This window comes from Bufo bufo, chromosome 1, assembly GCF_905171765.1.
Source record: "Bufo bufo chromosome 1, aBufBuf1.1, whole genome shotgun sequence".
Taxonomy (NCBI): domain Eukaryota; kingdom Metazoa; phylum Chordata; class Amphibia; order Anura; family Bufonidae; genus Bufo; species Bufo bufo.
Genome location: NC_053389.1, coordinates 163,145,327 through 163,163,839, shown reverse-complemented (window position 1 = coordinate 163,163,839; position 18,513 = coordinate 163,145,327). Strand labels below are relative to the sequence as shown.

The 18,513-nt window shown below is 43.9% G+C and overlaps 1 protein-coding gene across 1 annotated transcript in view; it reads right to left on the bottom strand.

The window, feature by feature from the left end:
- Nucleotides 1-18,513, bottom strand: part of JHY (junctional cadherin complex regulator) — a 135,030-nt gene that overhangs the window by 61,345 nt on the left and 55,172 nt on the right. The window contains exons 4-5 of the mRNA XM_040431396.1: nucleotides 14,716-15,134; nucleotides 13,298-13,445 (exon numbers count right to left, since the gene is read on the bottom strand). Of these exons, the coding sequence (XP_040287330.1) occupies nucleotides 13,298-13,445; nucleotides 14,716-15,134 (567 nt within the window). The remainder of the gene's footprint in view (nucleotides 1-13,297; nucleotides 13,446-14,715; nucleotides 15,135-18,513) is intronic.

The following is an 18,513-nucleotide window of genomic DNA, read 5'->3' as shown; positions in this document are numbered from 1 at the left end:
CTTTGTGCCTTTAATGAACTGTGTGAACAACACTTGCAAAACCCTGCATCATTATAGACTGCCTATTGTGAATGAGCACCAACTGTTTATTGCTTTGATTGGGCCAAAAGACTGTTCAGATTGCTTAGAGACTGTCTGCATGTATTGCGCTATCCTTCTACTACAAAACCGCATCGTTAAAACTGCAAAATTGTGGATTTTTCAAGAGTCAGTAGCGCTGCTTGCTGTATTTGAATGGACAGTTTTCAACTTAAAATGGACGCCTAAGAGACTTGTAGTTGTTTCCAGCGCCATCACAGAGCAGCCTGGCTGGAAAAACCAAGTTACGCCCCCTTCCAGTGCAGAGAAAGTTGGTGCACCGCCCCATATGCAAAGTAATTATTGTAAGTGCGGCCTACCACTCCTGTAGCGGTCCGGGGAGGCCAGGCTGTATGCAAAGTGTAGCACCGCCCCTTCTGGCTGTGGATCGCGTTGAAGAGACGCCGCGCACGGGACTTGTGTGTGATGTACTCCCGCGCATCGCGAGATCTGGTGTGCGTGCAAGAGAAAGGAGGATCGTCGCATTGCCAGCCAACCTCCACGGGGATAAAAGCAAGTAAAAGCCCCGATCTTACTATTCAGCCTGTGAGAGATCCTCTATCAGTAATAAGGGGACATTTAATAAGAATTTACCTGAACAGTAACCTCTGGCCTGTAACGATCGTCTTAAAGGGCCATACACACGCAACGGTTGCCTATAGCAACCCCGTTCAAAAATCGCATAAAGTAAGATTTCGCCTGCAGCATTTAAATAAACTGTCATTGCCATGTCTGTTCAGGAAGAAGCCGCGCAGCCTGACCTCAGCGGATTCCCTGCAGCAGCCGCTGCTGGCTCTAGTACACCGCCAGCCGCTGCAGCAGCCAGTATGATGCCACTAACCATGCCTTATTACTTTGGGGCCCATTGGTTCCCCCGATACTCTGGAGAAGCTCACACCCTAAGAGACTTTAAAGAGAAAATGTGTGTCTTGTTCAGATTGTACCCTGTCTCCACAGAGCAGCAAATGGAAATACTCCTAGCCCAATTGGAGGGAGCTGCACTCCGGGAGGTGCAGTCCTGGCCTAGCTCTGAAAGAAGAACACTGGGACAGATTTTTGAGAGACTACACCACTTTTGAACCCAAGACCATGTCAGAAGTCAAAATGAGGTTCTTCAGCACGAAACAATGAACCGGTGAGTCACTCAGAGACTTTGCATTGTCTTTACAAGAAGCCCTTACAGCTGTGGTTCAGGTAGATCCCCGTGAGGCAGAGAACCAAGGCAAAACTTTAAAGGAACAATTCATTGAAGGTGTTAACACTGACAACCTAAAAAGCCAGTTGAGAATGTTAGCTGCACAACACCCAAGTGTCACCTTCCTAGACTTTAAAGAGCTATCCATTAGTATTCTGGGAAAGAATCCACAGCCAGAGCCTACTAAAATTGCTGAAACTCTTGTCCACACTCCTGCTACCCCTTCCAAGTGTTGCCCGGTAGCCAGCCAGGCAGCTCAAACTCTAGTCCCTGATGCCGTAGCAGCCTTGACAGAACAGGTTAACTTTTTGACAAAGTGGAAGAAGCCTTTATTATTGGAGGATGAGACACCTGTACGAAAATAACTTTTCCCTCCTGATTACAAAGATATATATCCCAGAATCCCTGGCGGGCGCCCAAATGATCACTCCAACGCCCGCAGGCGACCTGTTTGCACCTACTGTCATAAGTCGGGACATACAGAAACAATGTGCTGGCGGTTAAGAGAGACCCTCGAGGCTAAGGACCCCACCTCGAGAGGTAAACCAGTAGGTCCACAAGATCCCAACTGGATGCCCAGATATGTAGGATCCCGTCAGGAAGTAGCAATTCGAATTAACAGAATTCCCTTTGTCGCCCTACTGGACACCGGATCTCAGGTCACTACCATCCTACAGCCTGCATTTGATAAATACTGGGACCAGAGCCAACTTACGCAACCACCAGAATCCTGGTTGGATCTTACGGCCAGCAACGGGAAACCCGTGCCAATACATGGTTATTGGGAGCCAACTCTGCAAGTAGGAGAAACCACGCTACCTCGACAAGGTATTATTGTTGTACAAGACGGAGACAAAGGTGGCTCTGCAGTGATCCTAGGAATGAATGTCCTTAGGAATTGTTACACTGAGATGCTTGAGGCATTGCACCAATCTATGCCTACTGCTTCAAAAGAGTCATACAACAGACCATCCGTGTGTTAAGTGCACAACAGATTTACCAATGAGAAGGGAAAAATCTGCTGTGTCCGCATGTGAGGTAACCAACCTGTGATCCTTAAACCAAATACCGAGACACTCATATGGTGCCGTGCCACCCTGGGAATTCAAGGTCAAGACTACCAAGCCATGGTAGAGCCCTTTGCGCTAGATGATCATCCTCTAGTCAGAGCTGCAAGGAGCTTAGTGACTGTTTCCCAAGGTAAAGTGCCTGTTCATCTCATAAACCTGAATGATCCCCAAGTTACCCTCACTAAACATTTGTCACAGCCTATGGTGTGCGCTGTGACACTGTTGCTACACTTGCGGTTGCCCGCGGCAACATGTTGCTGCGTGAGCATGCGGTGGCAGTTTCTCGGCCTTCTGGGTGATTGCCGTGACATGGTTGCCACGCATGTTGTTGCCTGTGGCAATGTGTGGTTTTGTTTGCTTGTGTGTGCACTTCCCCTTTAAGTGGCTTCCTTCCTCTGTCTGGTGTTGGAAGGGTTAACTCCCTTCCTAGTGTTTTGTGAACACTGGGTTGATGTATTTGTGGGTGTGGCTGCTTGGGCTATTTAGTCTCTGCTGGATGCCTGAAGCTGAGGGGTACTCCAGCCATGGTGTATGCTGGAGCTATCCTCCTGGTCTTCATATTCCATCTGTCCAGTGAGGGCCACCCTTGTGGTCATAGATGTTTTTATGATGTCTCACGTTTATTGCAGCTATGGTTGTCCTGGGTCCCTATGTGGTTGTGGTGTGTGCTGTGTCCTTTTAATGTTGGTGTGGACACGAGCACTTCTGCACGGGTTCCAGTCAGTGTGTCTGTGGCAGGTAAGTGTGTTACTGGTCTCGCTTACCTGCCATCTCTATAGCTGTATATGTTCCCCTCTCCTTGCAGCCTGGCCTCAGATAGAGACTCCTGTTCCTCCATTACTGGGGTGAACAGGTTGTCTCTCCCCTGCTCCTATGTGAGGGATTACCAGGGCGACTTAGGGTTTCTAGGAATCCTGAGTATGAGTCGTCCTACCATCGGGGTCCGCTCATACAGTGAGGAGTCAGGGAGAGGATTAGGGACGCGGTAGGAGGTGACCTGCTCCCTTATTACTCCTTTTGGCCAGGCTGATCCCCTTTACCCTCTGACACCGCACAGTGGGGGGTTTCCCCCACTCCCCGCAATGACAACATTATCCTGTTGCTCAGTTATTGCAAATATATATGTTATCAGCGTGCCTGCAATTAAAGTAGAACAATCTGCGCAGAGCTCCAGTACTCTAGAACATGCTCCGCCTGCCTCATGGTGGGAAGAACTTAACGTGGGAGAAAGCTCTACGCCCAAAAACCAAATTGAAGGAGTTTTGAACATAGTGAAGGAACATCATCAAGCCTTCAGTAAGCACTCTACTGATTATGGGGAAGTCCATGGGATCAAACACACTATCCCTACCGCCTCTCACCCTCCAATAAAAGAAAGGTATCGGCCTATACCACCAACGATGTACCAATCTGTGAAACAAATGATCCGAGAGATGAAGGATTCCAATATTATCCAAGACAGCCATAGTCCATGGGCTGCACCCCTAGTTCTTGTCCGGAAAAAGGATGGCAATATCAGGTTCTATGTGGATTACAGAAAAATTTATCAAATCACCCACAAGAATGCCTATCCCTTACCCAGGATTGAAGAATCCCTGACAGCACTGGGGTCATCAGCCTATTTCTCTACTCTTGATCTGACCAGTGGATACTGGCAAGTACCCATGGCTCCTGAAGACCGAGAGAAAACTGCTTTTACCACCCCCATGGGCCTATTCGAATTTAATTACATGCCCTTTGGACTTTGTAATGCACCAGGAACATTTCAACGACTAATGGAACGCTGTTTAGGTCATAGAAACTTCGAGACTGTCCTACTCTATCTGGATGACGTCATTATTTATTCCAAATCCTACGAAGACCACTTGAAACACCTTGCAGAAGTCTTTCAAGTCATCATTAAACATGGACTTAAGATCAAACCATCTAAGTGCTACCTCTTTAATAAAATAAAATAACAAATAACACAACAGAAAAATAAAATAAAAAAGATAGAGTTCACCACTGTGTTTTCTTCTTTTTTGGCGTCGCAGACTATCGTGTGAAGTGGGCTTATTCACATTCAACAAACAGTTCAATGGAATGTGTCGCGCTGCCTCACTTGGCTGTGATTCAAAGGGCTTTGTGCCTGCACCTTTATATCTACAGAAGGGTGATTTTGTGACCGAGATTATCCTCCTGTGGAACCTCGTTGTTTAGCATCACATAAGTGCTACCTGTTGAAGCCAGAAGTCAAGTACCTGGGACATGTTGTCAGTGCATAAGGTGTTAAACCAGATCCTAAAAAGTTAGCTGCAGTCCAGAATTGGCCTACTCCTACCACAGTAAAGGAGGTGAGAAGTTTCCCTAGTTTTGCAGGGTACTACAGACGCTTGACCCCTCACTTCGCCAAGATTGCTGAGCCAATTCAGGAACTCCTAAGAGGACACCCAAAGAAGTATCAGAAGATGCAGATACCTGTGGAGTGGAATGAAGACAGGGAAATTGCCTTCCAGCTCTTGAAAAAGAAGCTGACCGAACCACCTGTCTTGGGATATCCAGATTACCAACAGCCCTTCCATCTCTACACTGATGCCAGCCAGAAAGGCCTGGGAGCTGTCCTGTCTCAAGTGCAAGAAGGTAAAGAGAGCGTAATTGCTTATGCTAGCAGATCCCTGAGAGGTGCTGAAAAGAATGACCAGAACTACAGCTCTTTCAAGTTAGAGTTCCTAATACTTGTGTGGGCTGTCACCGAAAAATTTAAGGACTACCTTGCAGCAACTCTCTTCATAGCTTTCACCAATAACAACCCACTGGCGCATCTAAATACAGCCAAGCTAGGTGCCTTAGAACAAAGATAGGCCTCACGCCTTGCTAACTACAACTTCACAGTAAAATACAGAACGGGCAAATCCAACAAGAATGCAGATGCCTTATCTCGCCTGCCTACCAAGGAAGATCCTACTGCACACATAGGTGTCTGGGAAGAAGTGGAAATGCCTAATTTCTACAAAAACTTTTCCCAACAAAGCATCCTCTCCATCAAAAACAAAAGAGTCCTAAATCCCCCATCTACAGAGCAATCCAGAATCTCAAATTGAAAAGGAGAGATGGATCAAACTTCAGTCAGAAAGTAGAGTAATCTGAGAACTACATGACTTCCTCACCAGTGGAAGAACACCTGAGAGAATCCGCAGAAGAAATGCAGACCCAGAAGTGTTGAAGCTGTGGAGACACCGAAAACAACTTTTTCTGCAGATCGAGTGCTGCCAGGCAGCAGGGGGCAGTCATGTACACAGTTCTTAGTATATTCTAACTTGAAGCGTCCCCATCACTATGGGAACGCCTCTGTGTTAGAATATACTGTCGGATCTGAGTTTTCACGAAGAGAAAACTCAGATCTGAAAAAGCTTTTATGCAGACGGACACGGATCACGGACGCGGATGACAATCTTGTGTGCATCCGTGTTTTTTCACGGACCCATTGACTTGAATGGGTCCGTGAACCATTGTCCGTCAAAAAAATAGGACAGGTCCTATTTTTTTGACGGACAGGAAACACGGATCACGGGCGCGGATGAACAAAGGTGCATTTTCCGAGTTTTCAACGGACCCATTGAAAGTCAATGGTTCCGCAGAAAATCACGGAAAACGGAACAACGGACACGGATGCACACAGCGGTCGTGTGCATGAGGCCTTAACTGTATAGTGGATTCCTGGATGTAGGTAAAGGTCCCCTTATTATAAATTCATTAGGATCTGGTGGGTCCAGGTTTGAATCCTGGGTTTATGACATGACCAAACAGGGGGCGTACAGAGATATGATCAACTGTCTCTCAGTTTATTTAATGGGTCTATAACCTTATGACCCCATCTAACGTATATGATCCATAGTAACAGATATAGTGGCAATTTGTCCTATGGGTCAATGACCCAATGAAAACATGCCAGTATATATTTGCAATGGCAGTTCACTAGATAAAGGCAGTATACGAAAAGCCTTAATTAAGGCCGCTCGGACTCAGTGACCGTAGCCTATGTATCCACCTAGCTTCCTCCTGTAGCAATTTCTGATCCAGATTCACACTTCTTGGGCCTAACTTGATCCTTGCAAGTCCCCAGAATTTCAGGACTCCCAGATTGTTATTATGGACATAAGATACATAATCGTCCCCAGTGGCTACTGTGGATGGTGACAGATGGACGTGAGTCTGTTGCATATAACACAATGTGGTAATAATATCCATAAACACACAGATAAATAAGGCACCCACTCAGTCCTCCCAGAAATTCCAAGACTACAAGTGACATATTGCCAGTCCCTGATAGTTTTAATTGTTCATGATCTGTCGTCTGTAGGTTTAATTTTAAAGGTACAAATTAAAGAATTTGTTTTATATACATCAAATTTTTTTGTTGCGACCCCTAAGGCCCCCTGCACACGATCAGGATTGCGTGCGGATTTTCCGCGCGGATTTTGACCTGCGGTGCGGATTTTAAAATCCGCGACATGTCAATTAATTTTTTTTTTCCTGACCGGATTTTCTTCATTCACTTAGTGAAATCCGCATGCGGAAAATCCGCACCGAATCCGCACCAAATCCGCATGCAAATCCGCACTAATTAATGCGGATTGACCGCACGGATTTGCCTGTGAACACCTGCGGATTTCAGTGCGGATTCTCCGCACATGAATCCTGATCGTGTGCATGTAGCCTAAAGGGATTTTTTGGTCTGGATGACCTTTTGTATAATATGTATCTGTGTCAACATCTGCTTATTCTGTATATAGGAGATAACACCAGTGTCTGGATATGAGTAGTGTGTATATACACTGCGTGCAGAATTATTAGGCAAGTTGTATTTTTGAGGATTGATTTTATTATTGAACAACAACCATGTTCTCAATGAACCCAAAAAACTCATTAATATCAAAGCTGAATATTTTTGGAAGTAGTTTTTAGTTTGTTTTTAGTTTTAGCTATTTTAGGGGGATATCTGTGTGTGCAGGTGACTATTACTGTACATAATTATTAGGCAACTTAACAAAAAACAAATATATACCCATTTCAATTATTTATTTTTACCAGTGAAACCAATATAACATCTCAACATTCACAAATATACATTTCTGACATTCAAAAACAAAACAAAAACAAATCAGTGACCAATATAGCCACCTTTCTTTGCAAGGACACTCAAAAGCCTGCCATCCATGGATTCTGTCAGTGTTTTGATCTGTTCACCATCAACATTGCGTGCAGCAGCAACCACAGCCTCTCAGACACTGTTCAGAGAGGTGTACTGTTTTCCCTCCTTGTAAATCTCACATTTGATGATGGACCACAGGTTCTCAATGGGGTTCAGATCAGGTGAACAAGGAGGCCATGTCATTAGATTTTATTCTTTTATACCCTTTCTTGCCTGCCACGCTGTGGAGTACTTGGACGCGTGTGATGGAGCATTGTCCTGCATGAAAATCATGTTTTTCTTGAAGGATGCAGACTTCTTCCTGTACCACTGCTTGAAGAAGGTGTCTTCCAGAAACTGGCAGTAGGACTGGGAGTTGAGCTTGACTCCATCCTCAACCCGAAAAGGCCCCACAAGCTCATCTTTGATGATACCAGCCCAAACCAGTACTCCACCTCCACCTTGCTGGCGTCTGAGTCGGACTGGAGCTCTCTGCCCTTTACCAATCCAGCCACGGGCCCATCCATCTGGCCCATCAAGACTCACTCTCATTTCATCAGTCCATAAAACCTTAGAAAAATCAGTCTTGAGATATTTCTTGGCCCAGTCTTGACGTTTCAGCTTGTGTGTCTTGTTCAGTGGTGGTCGTCTTTCAGCCTTTCTTACCTTGGCCATGTCTCTGAGTATTGCACACCTTGTGCTTTTGGGCACTCCAGTGATGTTGCAGCTCTGAAATATGGCCAAACTGGTGGCAAGTGGCATCTTTGCAGCTGCACGCTTGACTTTTCTCAGTTCATGGGCAGTTATTTTGCGCCTTGGTTTTTCCACACGCTTCTTGCGACCCTGTTGACTATTTTGAATGAAACGCTTGATTGTTCGATGATCACGCTTCAGAAGCTTTGCAATTTTAAGAGTGCTGCATCCTTCTGCAAGATATCTCACTATTTTTGACTTTTCTGAGCCTGTCAAGTCCTTCTTTTGACCCATTTTGCCAAATGAAAGGAAGTTGCCTAATAATTATGCACACCTAATATAGGGTGTTGATGTCATTAGACCACACCCCTTCTCATTACAGAGATGCACATCACCTAATATGCTTAATTGGTAGTAGGCTTTCGAGCCTATACAGCTTGGAGTAAGACAACATGCATAAAGAGGATGATGTGGTCAAAATACTCATTTGCCTAATAATTCTGCACTCCCTGTATATATATATATATATATATATATATATATATATATATATATATAGAGAGAGAGAGAGAGAGAGAATAAGAGATAGATACTTGTTTTAAAAAAAATAGTTGTAAATAATATATATATATTTACAACTATCTGTATCAGTATAGTGTCCTAAATATCTAGATATGAGTAGTAATGCATATATATATATATATATATATATATATATATATATATATATATATAAAGAATATGGGGGACATTTAGGTTTAATTTTAAAGGTACAAATTAAAGAATTAGTTTTATATACATTAAACTTTTTTGTTGGGACCCCTAAAGGGATTTTTTGGTCTGGATGACCTTTTGTATAATATGTATCTGTGTCAACATCTGCTTATTCTGTATATAGGAGATAACACCAGTGTCTGGATATGAGTAGTGTGTATATACACTGCTCAAAAAAATAAAGGGAACACTTAAACAACACAATGTAACTCCAAGTCAATACCCCCTTCTGTGAAATCAAACTGTCCACTTAGGAAGCAACACTCAGTGACAATCAATTTCACATGCTTTTGTGCAAATGGGATAGACAACAGGTGGAAATTATAGGCAATCAGCAAGACACCCCCAATAAAGGAGTGGTTCTGCAGGTGGTGACCACAGACCATTTCTCAGTTCCTATGCTTCCTGGCTGATGTTTTGGTCACTTTTGAATGCTGGCGGTGCTTTCACTCTAGTGGTAGCATGAGACGAAGTCTACAACCCACACAAGTGGCTCAGGTAGTGCAGCTTATCCAGGATGGCACATCAATGCGAGCTGTGGCAAGAAGGTTTGCTGTGTCTGTCAGCATAGTGCCCAGAGCATGGAGGCGCTACCAGGAGACAGGCCAGTACATCAGGAGACGTGGAGGAGGCCGTAGGAGGGCAACAACCCATCAGCAGGACCGCTACCTCCGCCTTTGTGCAAGGAGGAACAGGAGGAGCACTGCCAGAGGCCTGCAAAATGACCTCCAGCAGGCCACAAATATGCATGTGTCTGCTCAAACTGTCAGAAACAGACTCCATGAGGGTGATATGAGGGCCCGACGTCCACAGGTGGGGGTTGTGCTTACAGCCCAACACCGTGCAGGACGTTTGGCATTTGCCAGAGAACACCAAGATTGGCAAATTTGCCACTGGCGCCCTGTGCTCTTCACAGATGAAAGCAGGTTCACACTGAGCACATGTGACAGACGTGACAGAGTCTTGAGACGCCGTGGAGAACGTTCTGCTGCCTGCAACATCCTCCAGCATGACCGGTTTGGCATTGGGTCAGTAATGGTGTGGGGTGGCATTTCTTTGGAGGGCCGCACAGCCCTCCATGTGCTCGCCAGAGGTAGCCTGACTGCCATTAGGTACCGAGATGAGATCCTCAGACCCCTTGTGAGACCATATGCTGGTGCGGTTGGCCCTGGGTTCCTCCTAATGCAAGACAATGCTAGACCTTATGTGGCTGGAGTGTGTCAGCAGTTCCTGCAAGACGAAAGCATTGATGCTATGGACTGGCCCGCCCGTTCCCCAGACCTGAATCCAATTGAGCACATCTGGGACATCATGTCTCGCTCTATCCACCAACGTCACGTTGCACCACAGACTGTCCAGGAGTTGGCAGATGCTTTAGTCCAGGTCTGGCAGGAGATCCCTCAGGAGACCGTCCGCCACCTCATCAGGAGCATGCACAGGCGTTGTAGGGAGGTCATACAGGCACGTGGAGGCCGCACACACTACTGAGCCTCATTTTGACTTGTTTTAAGGACATTACATCAAAGTTGGATCAGCCTGTAGTGTGTTTTTCCACTTTAATTTTGAGGGTGACTCCAAATCCAGACCTCCATGGGTTGAAAATTTTGATTTCCATTTTTTAATTTTTGTGTGATTTTGTTGTCAGCACATTCAACTATGTAAAGAACAAAGTATTTCAGAAGAATATTTAATTAATTCAGATCTAGGATGTGTTATTTTTGTGTTCCCTTTATTTTTTTGAGCAGTGTATATATAGAGAGAGAGAGAATAAGAGACAGATACTTGTTTTAAACAAATAGTTGTAAATATATATATTTACAACTATCTGTATCAGTATAGTGTCCTAAATATCTAGATATGAGTAGTAATGTGTATATATATATATATATATATATATATATATATATATATATATATAAGAATATGGGGGACATCTATCAAATTTTAAGCACCAGTCTTGATTCCCTCTGTGCTGCCAGAGGATGCAACAACGATACAGATTGGCTCTGGATGCGTTCAAGGTGCGTTCAGTGAAACTTGCACCATTTTGCAAGTAAGTTTAGTCAGTTTTGTCTGCGATTGTGTTCAGTTGTTCAGTTTTTTCCGCGCAGGTGCAATTCGCTTTGATGCGTTTTTTAACGCGTGTGATAAAAAACGGAAGGTTTACAAACAACATCTCTTAGAAACCATCAGTGAAAAACGCACTTGCTTCTGGACACAATGCGTTTTTCACTGAAGCCCCATTTACTTCTATGGGACCAGGGCCAGGGCTGCGTGAAAAATGCAGAATATAAAACATGCTGCGTTTTTCATGCAACGCAGAACTAATGCGTGAAAAAAACGCTCATGTACACTGACCCATTGAAATGAATGGGTCAGGATTCAGTGCGGGTGCTATGCGTTCACATCACGCATCGCACCCGCGTGGAAAACTCACTCGTGTTAAAGGGGCCCTGTGTTTTCTCAAATTTCACCTCTCCCACTAGAAGGCTCTAGTTCTGTTAAAAACTGTTAAAAACCTTCTCTGCCAATAACATCATTACAAAAACTGTGCACCGGCAGCTTCATGGCATACATGCAAGCCTTACATCACCAAGCACAATGCCAAGCACAATGCCAAGCAGTGGATGGTGCAAAGTGTACCACTACTAGACACCGGAAACGCGTTCTGTGGAGTGATGAATGACACTTCATTATCTGATGGACAATTCTGGTTTTGGCAAATGCCTGACTGCATTGTGCCAACTGTAAAGTTTGGTGAAGAAGGACTAATGTGGTTATTAGTTCCAGTGAAGGTAAACATTTTGGACAAGTGTGTGCTTCCAACATTTTTACTATATTTTCATGTAAATCCTTCTGTGCTGTTAATGTGGTTAATTCACAGTCTGCATGTTACAAGAAAAGCGTAGCAGTGTTCAGCAGGTAATGACATGACTGTAGCCTTGGAGCTGCCCTGCTGTTGCAGGTAAGTGTAGGCGTTGTTAATGTGAAGTGCACTTGCATTTATTGTGAACATCTCATTATGTTGGTGCATGAGCTACTTAAGGCTTAATGTTGTTGGTGATGAGTGGTGGAAGGTTAATACTTGTCCTAGAACTACATTGTACTTGTGTCTGAAGCTTATGGTGTGTGCTGTCAAAGGTAAACATAGCATAAAGGCAGCCTATGCAACTGCTATAGGGCCCATAAAGACGGGGCTATAGAGCTGGCAATCCAAACACCGTCGGCATCTCCCTGCTAGTAGTACAGTTGCCAGAGTACTCACAGTACTGCATTCTCCTGCCGCATGCTAGGCCTGGCCTCTCACTCCCACCTGCAGTCCTCATTGCCCATAGGGCACATGCCGTCTCTGGCTCTTAAAGACCCAGCATGTGCGTGTCCGAATTAGTCCCCAGCCAATGGCTGCTTTTCCTGGGGTATTTAAGGCACTTTCTCCTATAAAAAGGTGCCTGTGCAAAATGGTTCATTAGCTTGCCAGTCATTGAAAAGGTGTGTGTTACCATCTAATCTTCCAAGCCCAACTGATGCCAATTTACTGTTTTCAACCAGGTTAACGTGCCCTGAGCTCTGCCGATCACACTGACCTTGTGCTGCCTGCCCGGGCCTATTTAACAGATTGCTTGCCCCATCTTCGGCTTGTCCCCTCACTATGATTTTACCTGCCCCCTCTGTGCCATGCACCGGTGTCTCTTCTTGGGTCAGCTGTCACTGAACAGAGAGAATATTCCAAGAGGCAGCAGCCTGGTGGTTCCCCTGCAGCGGCAACCAGGGGATCCACTTAGAAAGCACTATTAGGAATAGCCCTAAGCCAAATTTTTTCACTGACACGGTGGGTCCACACCTGCTGCATTAGAGGGGTCTACCTTAAGTTAACCCTACACCCCTTTTCTGTAGCTATATGGCACCCCCTTCCCCCTCCAAAAGCAACATTGGCATAATAAATAAGGGGCAGGCTGAGCATTTTGGCACTCAGTATCATAGTTCCCCCTTTCTGCCCTATGGACCCTTATAGGGGACCACATGCAAAGGTTTTTTCTTTGCTGACAATTTATCACACCCAGATAGTTGTGTGACATCATAGAACCTGTGTTGGTGACATAATCACAGCCTGAAGCCCAAAACAATTTCATTCCAACAGAAAAAGACTAGTTCAGCTACTGGTAATTATATCTGTAATAACCGATAGATGCTGGTGTTGGGTCCTTGGTAAGGATTTCTGATTCTGCACTGATGTGATGCTTCCGATGTACACAGTTATAATACAGAGCAGTTTAAACACCTATTCTTTACCTTTATTGGATATTATAAGGGTTTTACCTTTTGATGTTTTTCTGCTGTCCTTCGCACTTCTGAAGAACATGGTTTGGTTCTCCCATTACTGACTTTATCCCTGGTACTGGCTTCAGGTACGCTGTTGGATCTTGTGGACTTTGCCATTGGTGTATATGTTTGGGAAGAAATCTGGCTGGATACAAAAACATCACTGTGGGTGTTATAGGTGATTTCAGGGGATTCTGGTTGCATCTGGGCTCCGATTTTGGACAACCTCCATACAAAAATGGGTCTTAATGATAATTGTTGCATTGTAACCAATCATTATCTGACATACATGAAAATTACAAGATCCATTCAGACAAGACGTTTAGTAGGAGGCCCTGTTGCCTGGTGACTGATGGGATTCAATGGTTTACTATCAGATAGGATTATAGCATACTACATATGGAATATCATATTTATTGGCTCCTGTACACATTTTTCAACCCAACATTCTGATAATTAAGAGGGATTTCCTGTCTTGTGTAAATGAAGCTTCATCACTATATAATGAAAACTTCTGCAACTTTCCAACGGACTTTGGGGGGAATGTATCAAGCTCTCTATACACCAGAATTCTGGCTTCAAAAAGTCACAAAAAACGTTCTACTTGCCCCAAAATTTTGAACTTTTATGCCACCCATATTCCAAAAGTAGATGGGAAAGTACGTGTAGTTTCCTTCCAGATTTAACACTGCAACCTTTTTATAAGCTGCAAAAAAATAAAAAAGCCACAAACTCCATCCAGTAGGGTGTGGTATAAAAAACTGTAGACGCATTTCTAGACAAAGGTGTTAGGTTTTAAAAGCTTGACCAGGCTTGTCCATTGGCCATTACTAGCTGATTAGCGTTGGTCCAGCACCCCACACCCCACTGATCAGCTGTTTTGTTTAGCTACGTCACTGGAAATAAGCGCTGAAGCTACAGGGCACAATATTGTCCAGCCTTTTTTACGTGATGCAGTGCAGCACTGATCCCATTCAATGGAAGCAGCACCACAGTGACGAGCACCGATAAATTCCCCCTACTCTGCATTTCACCTCAAAAATGCTTTTGTTCATTTTAAAGGAACACACTGGGTAAAACTGATTCACTGTGTTCTGCCTCGTGCATGAGGGGGTGGAGCATGACACAAGGATTCTCTCCTTAAAGGGGCTTCCCATAAAATAAGCTTGTCCCCAAGTACAGCACTTGGCTATTTCCAGCAGTCCCATAGAGAGGGAACGGTATAGCAGCACACATGTTCAATCTGCCGAACCAACCATACAGGGACCCTTCCTATTGTAATCTGCCCGGATCACAGCAGTCGTACCCCCACCTTTCAGATACTTATGCTGTGAAGCCCCTTTAAGTTCTGCACTGAACATAACACATTGAATCAGCTTTGCCCAGCGTAAGTAATACATAATATTTCTCCTCACCTGGGGTACATATACGTCTCCATGAGGTCCTTTGCACCTCTGACAGTTTCCATAATATGATAGCCATCTCTCACTTCTGGGGGTCTCATGCTCTGGTAATATGCCCATTCATTGTGGATCTGTATAGGTTTTAGTGAAGAATATGGACCCATCAACGTTGTAAGGGAATCCCCATATCTATCCGGATAACTAGCAATTGTCATATATTCGGGTTCATACTCCCCAGAGAAGACTCCCATATCCTCCCATTGTGAAGCATTGATGTTTGATAAAGCACCTTGTACTTTTAAGGTCTTTGGTGTTTTCTCTTGGATGTGGCTGCCGGCTAATCTTGAATCTTCTATGGCTTCAGGGAATTTTGCTTCTTTCTCCAGATGTGATCTGTCCTCCACAGGTTGCACATCTAATTTCTCATTGCACTAGAAAATGTTTCAATGAATACATTAAAACCAGATTACAAAAAACTCCAAAACAATAAAAACAGTAAACTAAGAAATCACTATGATGGATGCTGCCATTCATTTTGGGTTTAAATGCGTCTTAAAAAGCCATACACATTAAAGTTGATTGATTGATCTAATGTTTATAGGGGTAGACCATGGAATATACTGGTTATTTAACAAATTATTCCTAGTTGATATATTTATCTGCAGGATATGCCTGATGTCTGATGGATGCAAGACTCACCCCTGAGCACCTGATCAAGGGGTTTCTGCAGCAAAGTGTAGAGAAAATGGAAAGTATTCTTGTGTACGGCTCTCCCCCTTCTGTTCTGTGGTAGTTTACATGCATGACCGCTTAAGGTAATATGGAACCTGCATCCATTAGATACTGATGGAAAAAAGTCTTATCATTTTCTATTCAGCTATGCCTGAGTTATCTTCATCTCTTACACAGGTAACAGATGCTGGATGACAACCATTTATGGCTACCATTAGGGATGAGCAAATTGACTTCGGATGAAACATTCGAAGTCGATTCGCATAAAACTTTGTTCTAATACTGTACGGAGCAGGAGCTCCGAACAGTATTAGAATGTATTGGCTCCTATGAGCCGAAGTTATTGTTTCGTGAAGTCTTGCGGGACTTCAGGTAATAACTTCATAAATTAATTTGTACTGTAAAAAAACATTTCCCGAACTCGGGTTCGGTTCCAAGGCTCCTGCTCCGTACAGTATTAGAACAAAGTTTTATGCGAATCGACTTTGGATGTTTCATCCAAAGTCGATTCGCTCATCCCTAGCTGCCATAACAGTAACCATAGGGGTTCTTATCCAGCTTTCCATAACTTTGCGGATTCATGATATACAATTCATGGACCAAGATAACCCATGACATTAAAGAGTTTGTTGCACTTCAGCCAGTGGCATTTATAATGTAGACAAAGTTAATACAAGGCACTTACTAATCTATTGTGATTGTCCATATTGCCTTCTTTGCTGGCTCATTTCCAGGAGTTACGGAGGTAGCCAGGTGGGAGCTGCTGCGCATGCGTGTTTATGTGAGCTCCCACGTTCTCCGCCACCAGAGAAGCCGACGCCTCTTCCAATATTGTGCAAGCACGGCCACCACTGCTGTATTGTAGGGTGGTTGTAACCCCTGGATATGACCAGTATGTAATGTGATGGAAAAATGAATCAACAGTGCAAAGGCAATATGGACAATCACAATGCATTAGTAAGTTGTTTGTATTAACTTTTTCATTCCCTGACATAAATTCTATAAGAACAGATGAATTGCAGCTGGATGAAACTGAACCCAGACTGAAGTTCTTCTGATTGGAGGTCAGCCCCTGACAGCAAAATGGCAAGTTGCACATCAAACACCTCTACCCTGGCAAACCCTTCAAAGCTCAGAACATCACATGTACTTAATTTGGGTGTAGTTATTGTTGGGGAACTGTGTCTCAGGAAACAGATATCAGCCATTATTAAAGGAGTTTTCTGAGTATGTAATACTGATGACCTTTTCTCTGCATAGGCTATAAGTATCTGATAAGAGGAGGTCCAACTCCCTGTACCCCAGCCAATCAACTGTTTGAAGAGACTGCGTTGCTCATTGAGCACTACAGCCTTTTCTTAGGCCAGTGATGTCACGTTTATTGGTCATATGGCCTACGTGCAGTTCAGTCCCATTCAATTGAATGGGACTGGGCGGCAAATCCAAGGACAGCGCTATCCAAAGCTGCGAGCAGGTCTTTTTAAACCGCTGATCGGTGTTGGTGCCAGGTCAGAAACTGTTCAGAAATTCATGGCCTATCCTGAAGATAGGTTATCAGTATTAACCACTCTGAGAACCCCTTTAAACCTTCATACTTTCCCTTGAGGAACATTACAAGAACTAAACATTTTATTCCACCAGAAGATTTATCCACACTGGATACCTTTCTAACCTCAAGTCTGGATTACTGTAATGCCTTTTACTTAGGCCTCCCGGAGATTGCATTACACCTCCTTCAGAGCATTCAAAATACTGCAGCTATTATTAATAACCAGTCAGCCCTGGCATGCTCCCATAACACCAATCCTTCACTCTCTACACTGGCTGCCCATTAAATGGAGAAAAACTTTTAAAATTTGCTTGCAGACCTTTAAAGTCATAAATAACTTAGGCCTGCTGCAGCCCTACACTCCTTGCCGTCCTCTCAGATCAGCACGCATGAACAAACTGTCCATACCAAGGATCCACCATAAAACTTTTGGACCCAGAGCCTTCTGTTGTACAGTCCCACTCTCTGGAATGCACAACCTGAGTCAATAAGAAAGAGATCATCATTGGACTCTTTTAAAACAAGACTCAAAACACACTTGTTCAGTCTAGCATTTGAGGGCAAATATTTCATTTGCTTCAAAAACTTCTTCACAGGTCATTATAGCAAACTAATTGTCTGCTCCTGGACTGTGCTTTGAGTCCTATGAGGATTACAAATTGTTGCAATCCACAGCACTTTTTTGGAAGATGCTTCCAGTCTTCTGTGATTTCCACCACCAGTTCCATCCATGGTGTCATCATGTTGTTACTCCACGTAGTCTTCGCCATGGAAACAATTAGCACCTATTAAGCGGTTCCTGCCCAAAGCAAGTAATGCATAACCATCTCCAGTCCCTTCCACCTTGGTTGATCCTATTGTCTCTCCGAGCTTGCATTGTGTTGGAAGGTACATTGTATCAGTAGAGATGTAGTTTACAGGGCCAGTAGATACATACTTCTGCATTAGCCCTTTGAAAAGAGGAACAGGACGCAACCTCTGCTTGCCTGTTTGTGAACTGTTCTATTAATACCAATCAAATTGAGAAAATGATCAAATGAAATTGCATTTTGAGCATCATAAGCTGTGTAATGTCTATTCTGTTAAATTGAGGCCCATAATTGCTTCTCTACAGAAAAGGTACAACAAAGACCGCAATCATGTCATGTCATTATCCCAGACTAGGAAACGGCCTTAGGAGCTGGGACATCAAAGACTTGTGCTTCTCGAATTGCATTTGGCTACTATTGTAGAAGCGCAGACAATCTTGATGAGGTGTTTATACTGAGCCAAGCCTTAGTGCACATAGAGTCTGAGTGCCTTGGTCTAGGGCCATTAAAAAATTGTACATTATGTTCCTGCCTTTGAAGTGATGTTGTAGGTAGGAAAGCAAGTTGCATTGAGTACGGCTGAGTGAGATTGCTTGTCTACTTGTCATTCTCTCTCTCAAAGAAACATAAGGTTCTTAGACAATAGGAAAACACTAAAAAGTTCATATTATGGAGAATATTAGGAGCCTTAAAAACAAACCCACAAATACACTTAGCATC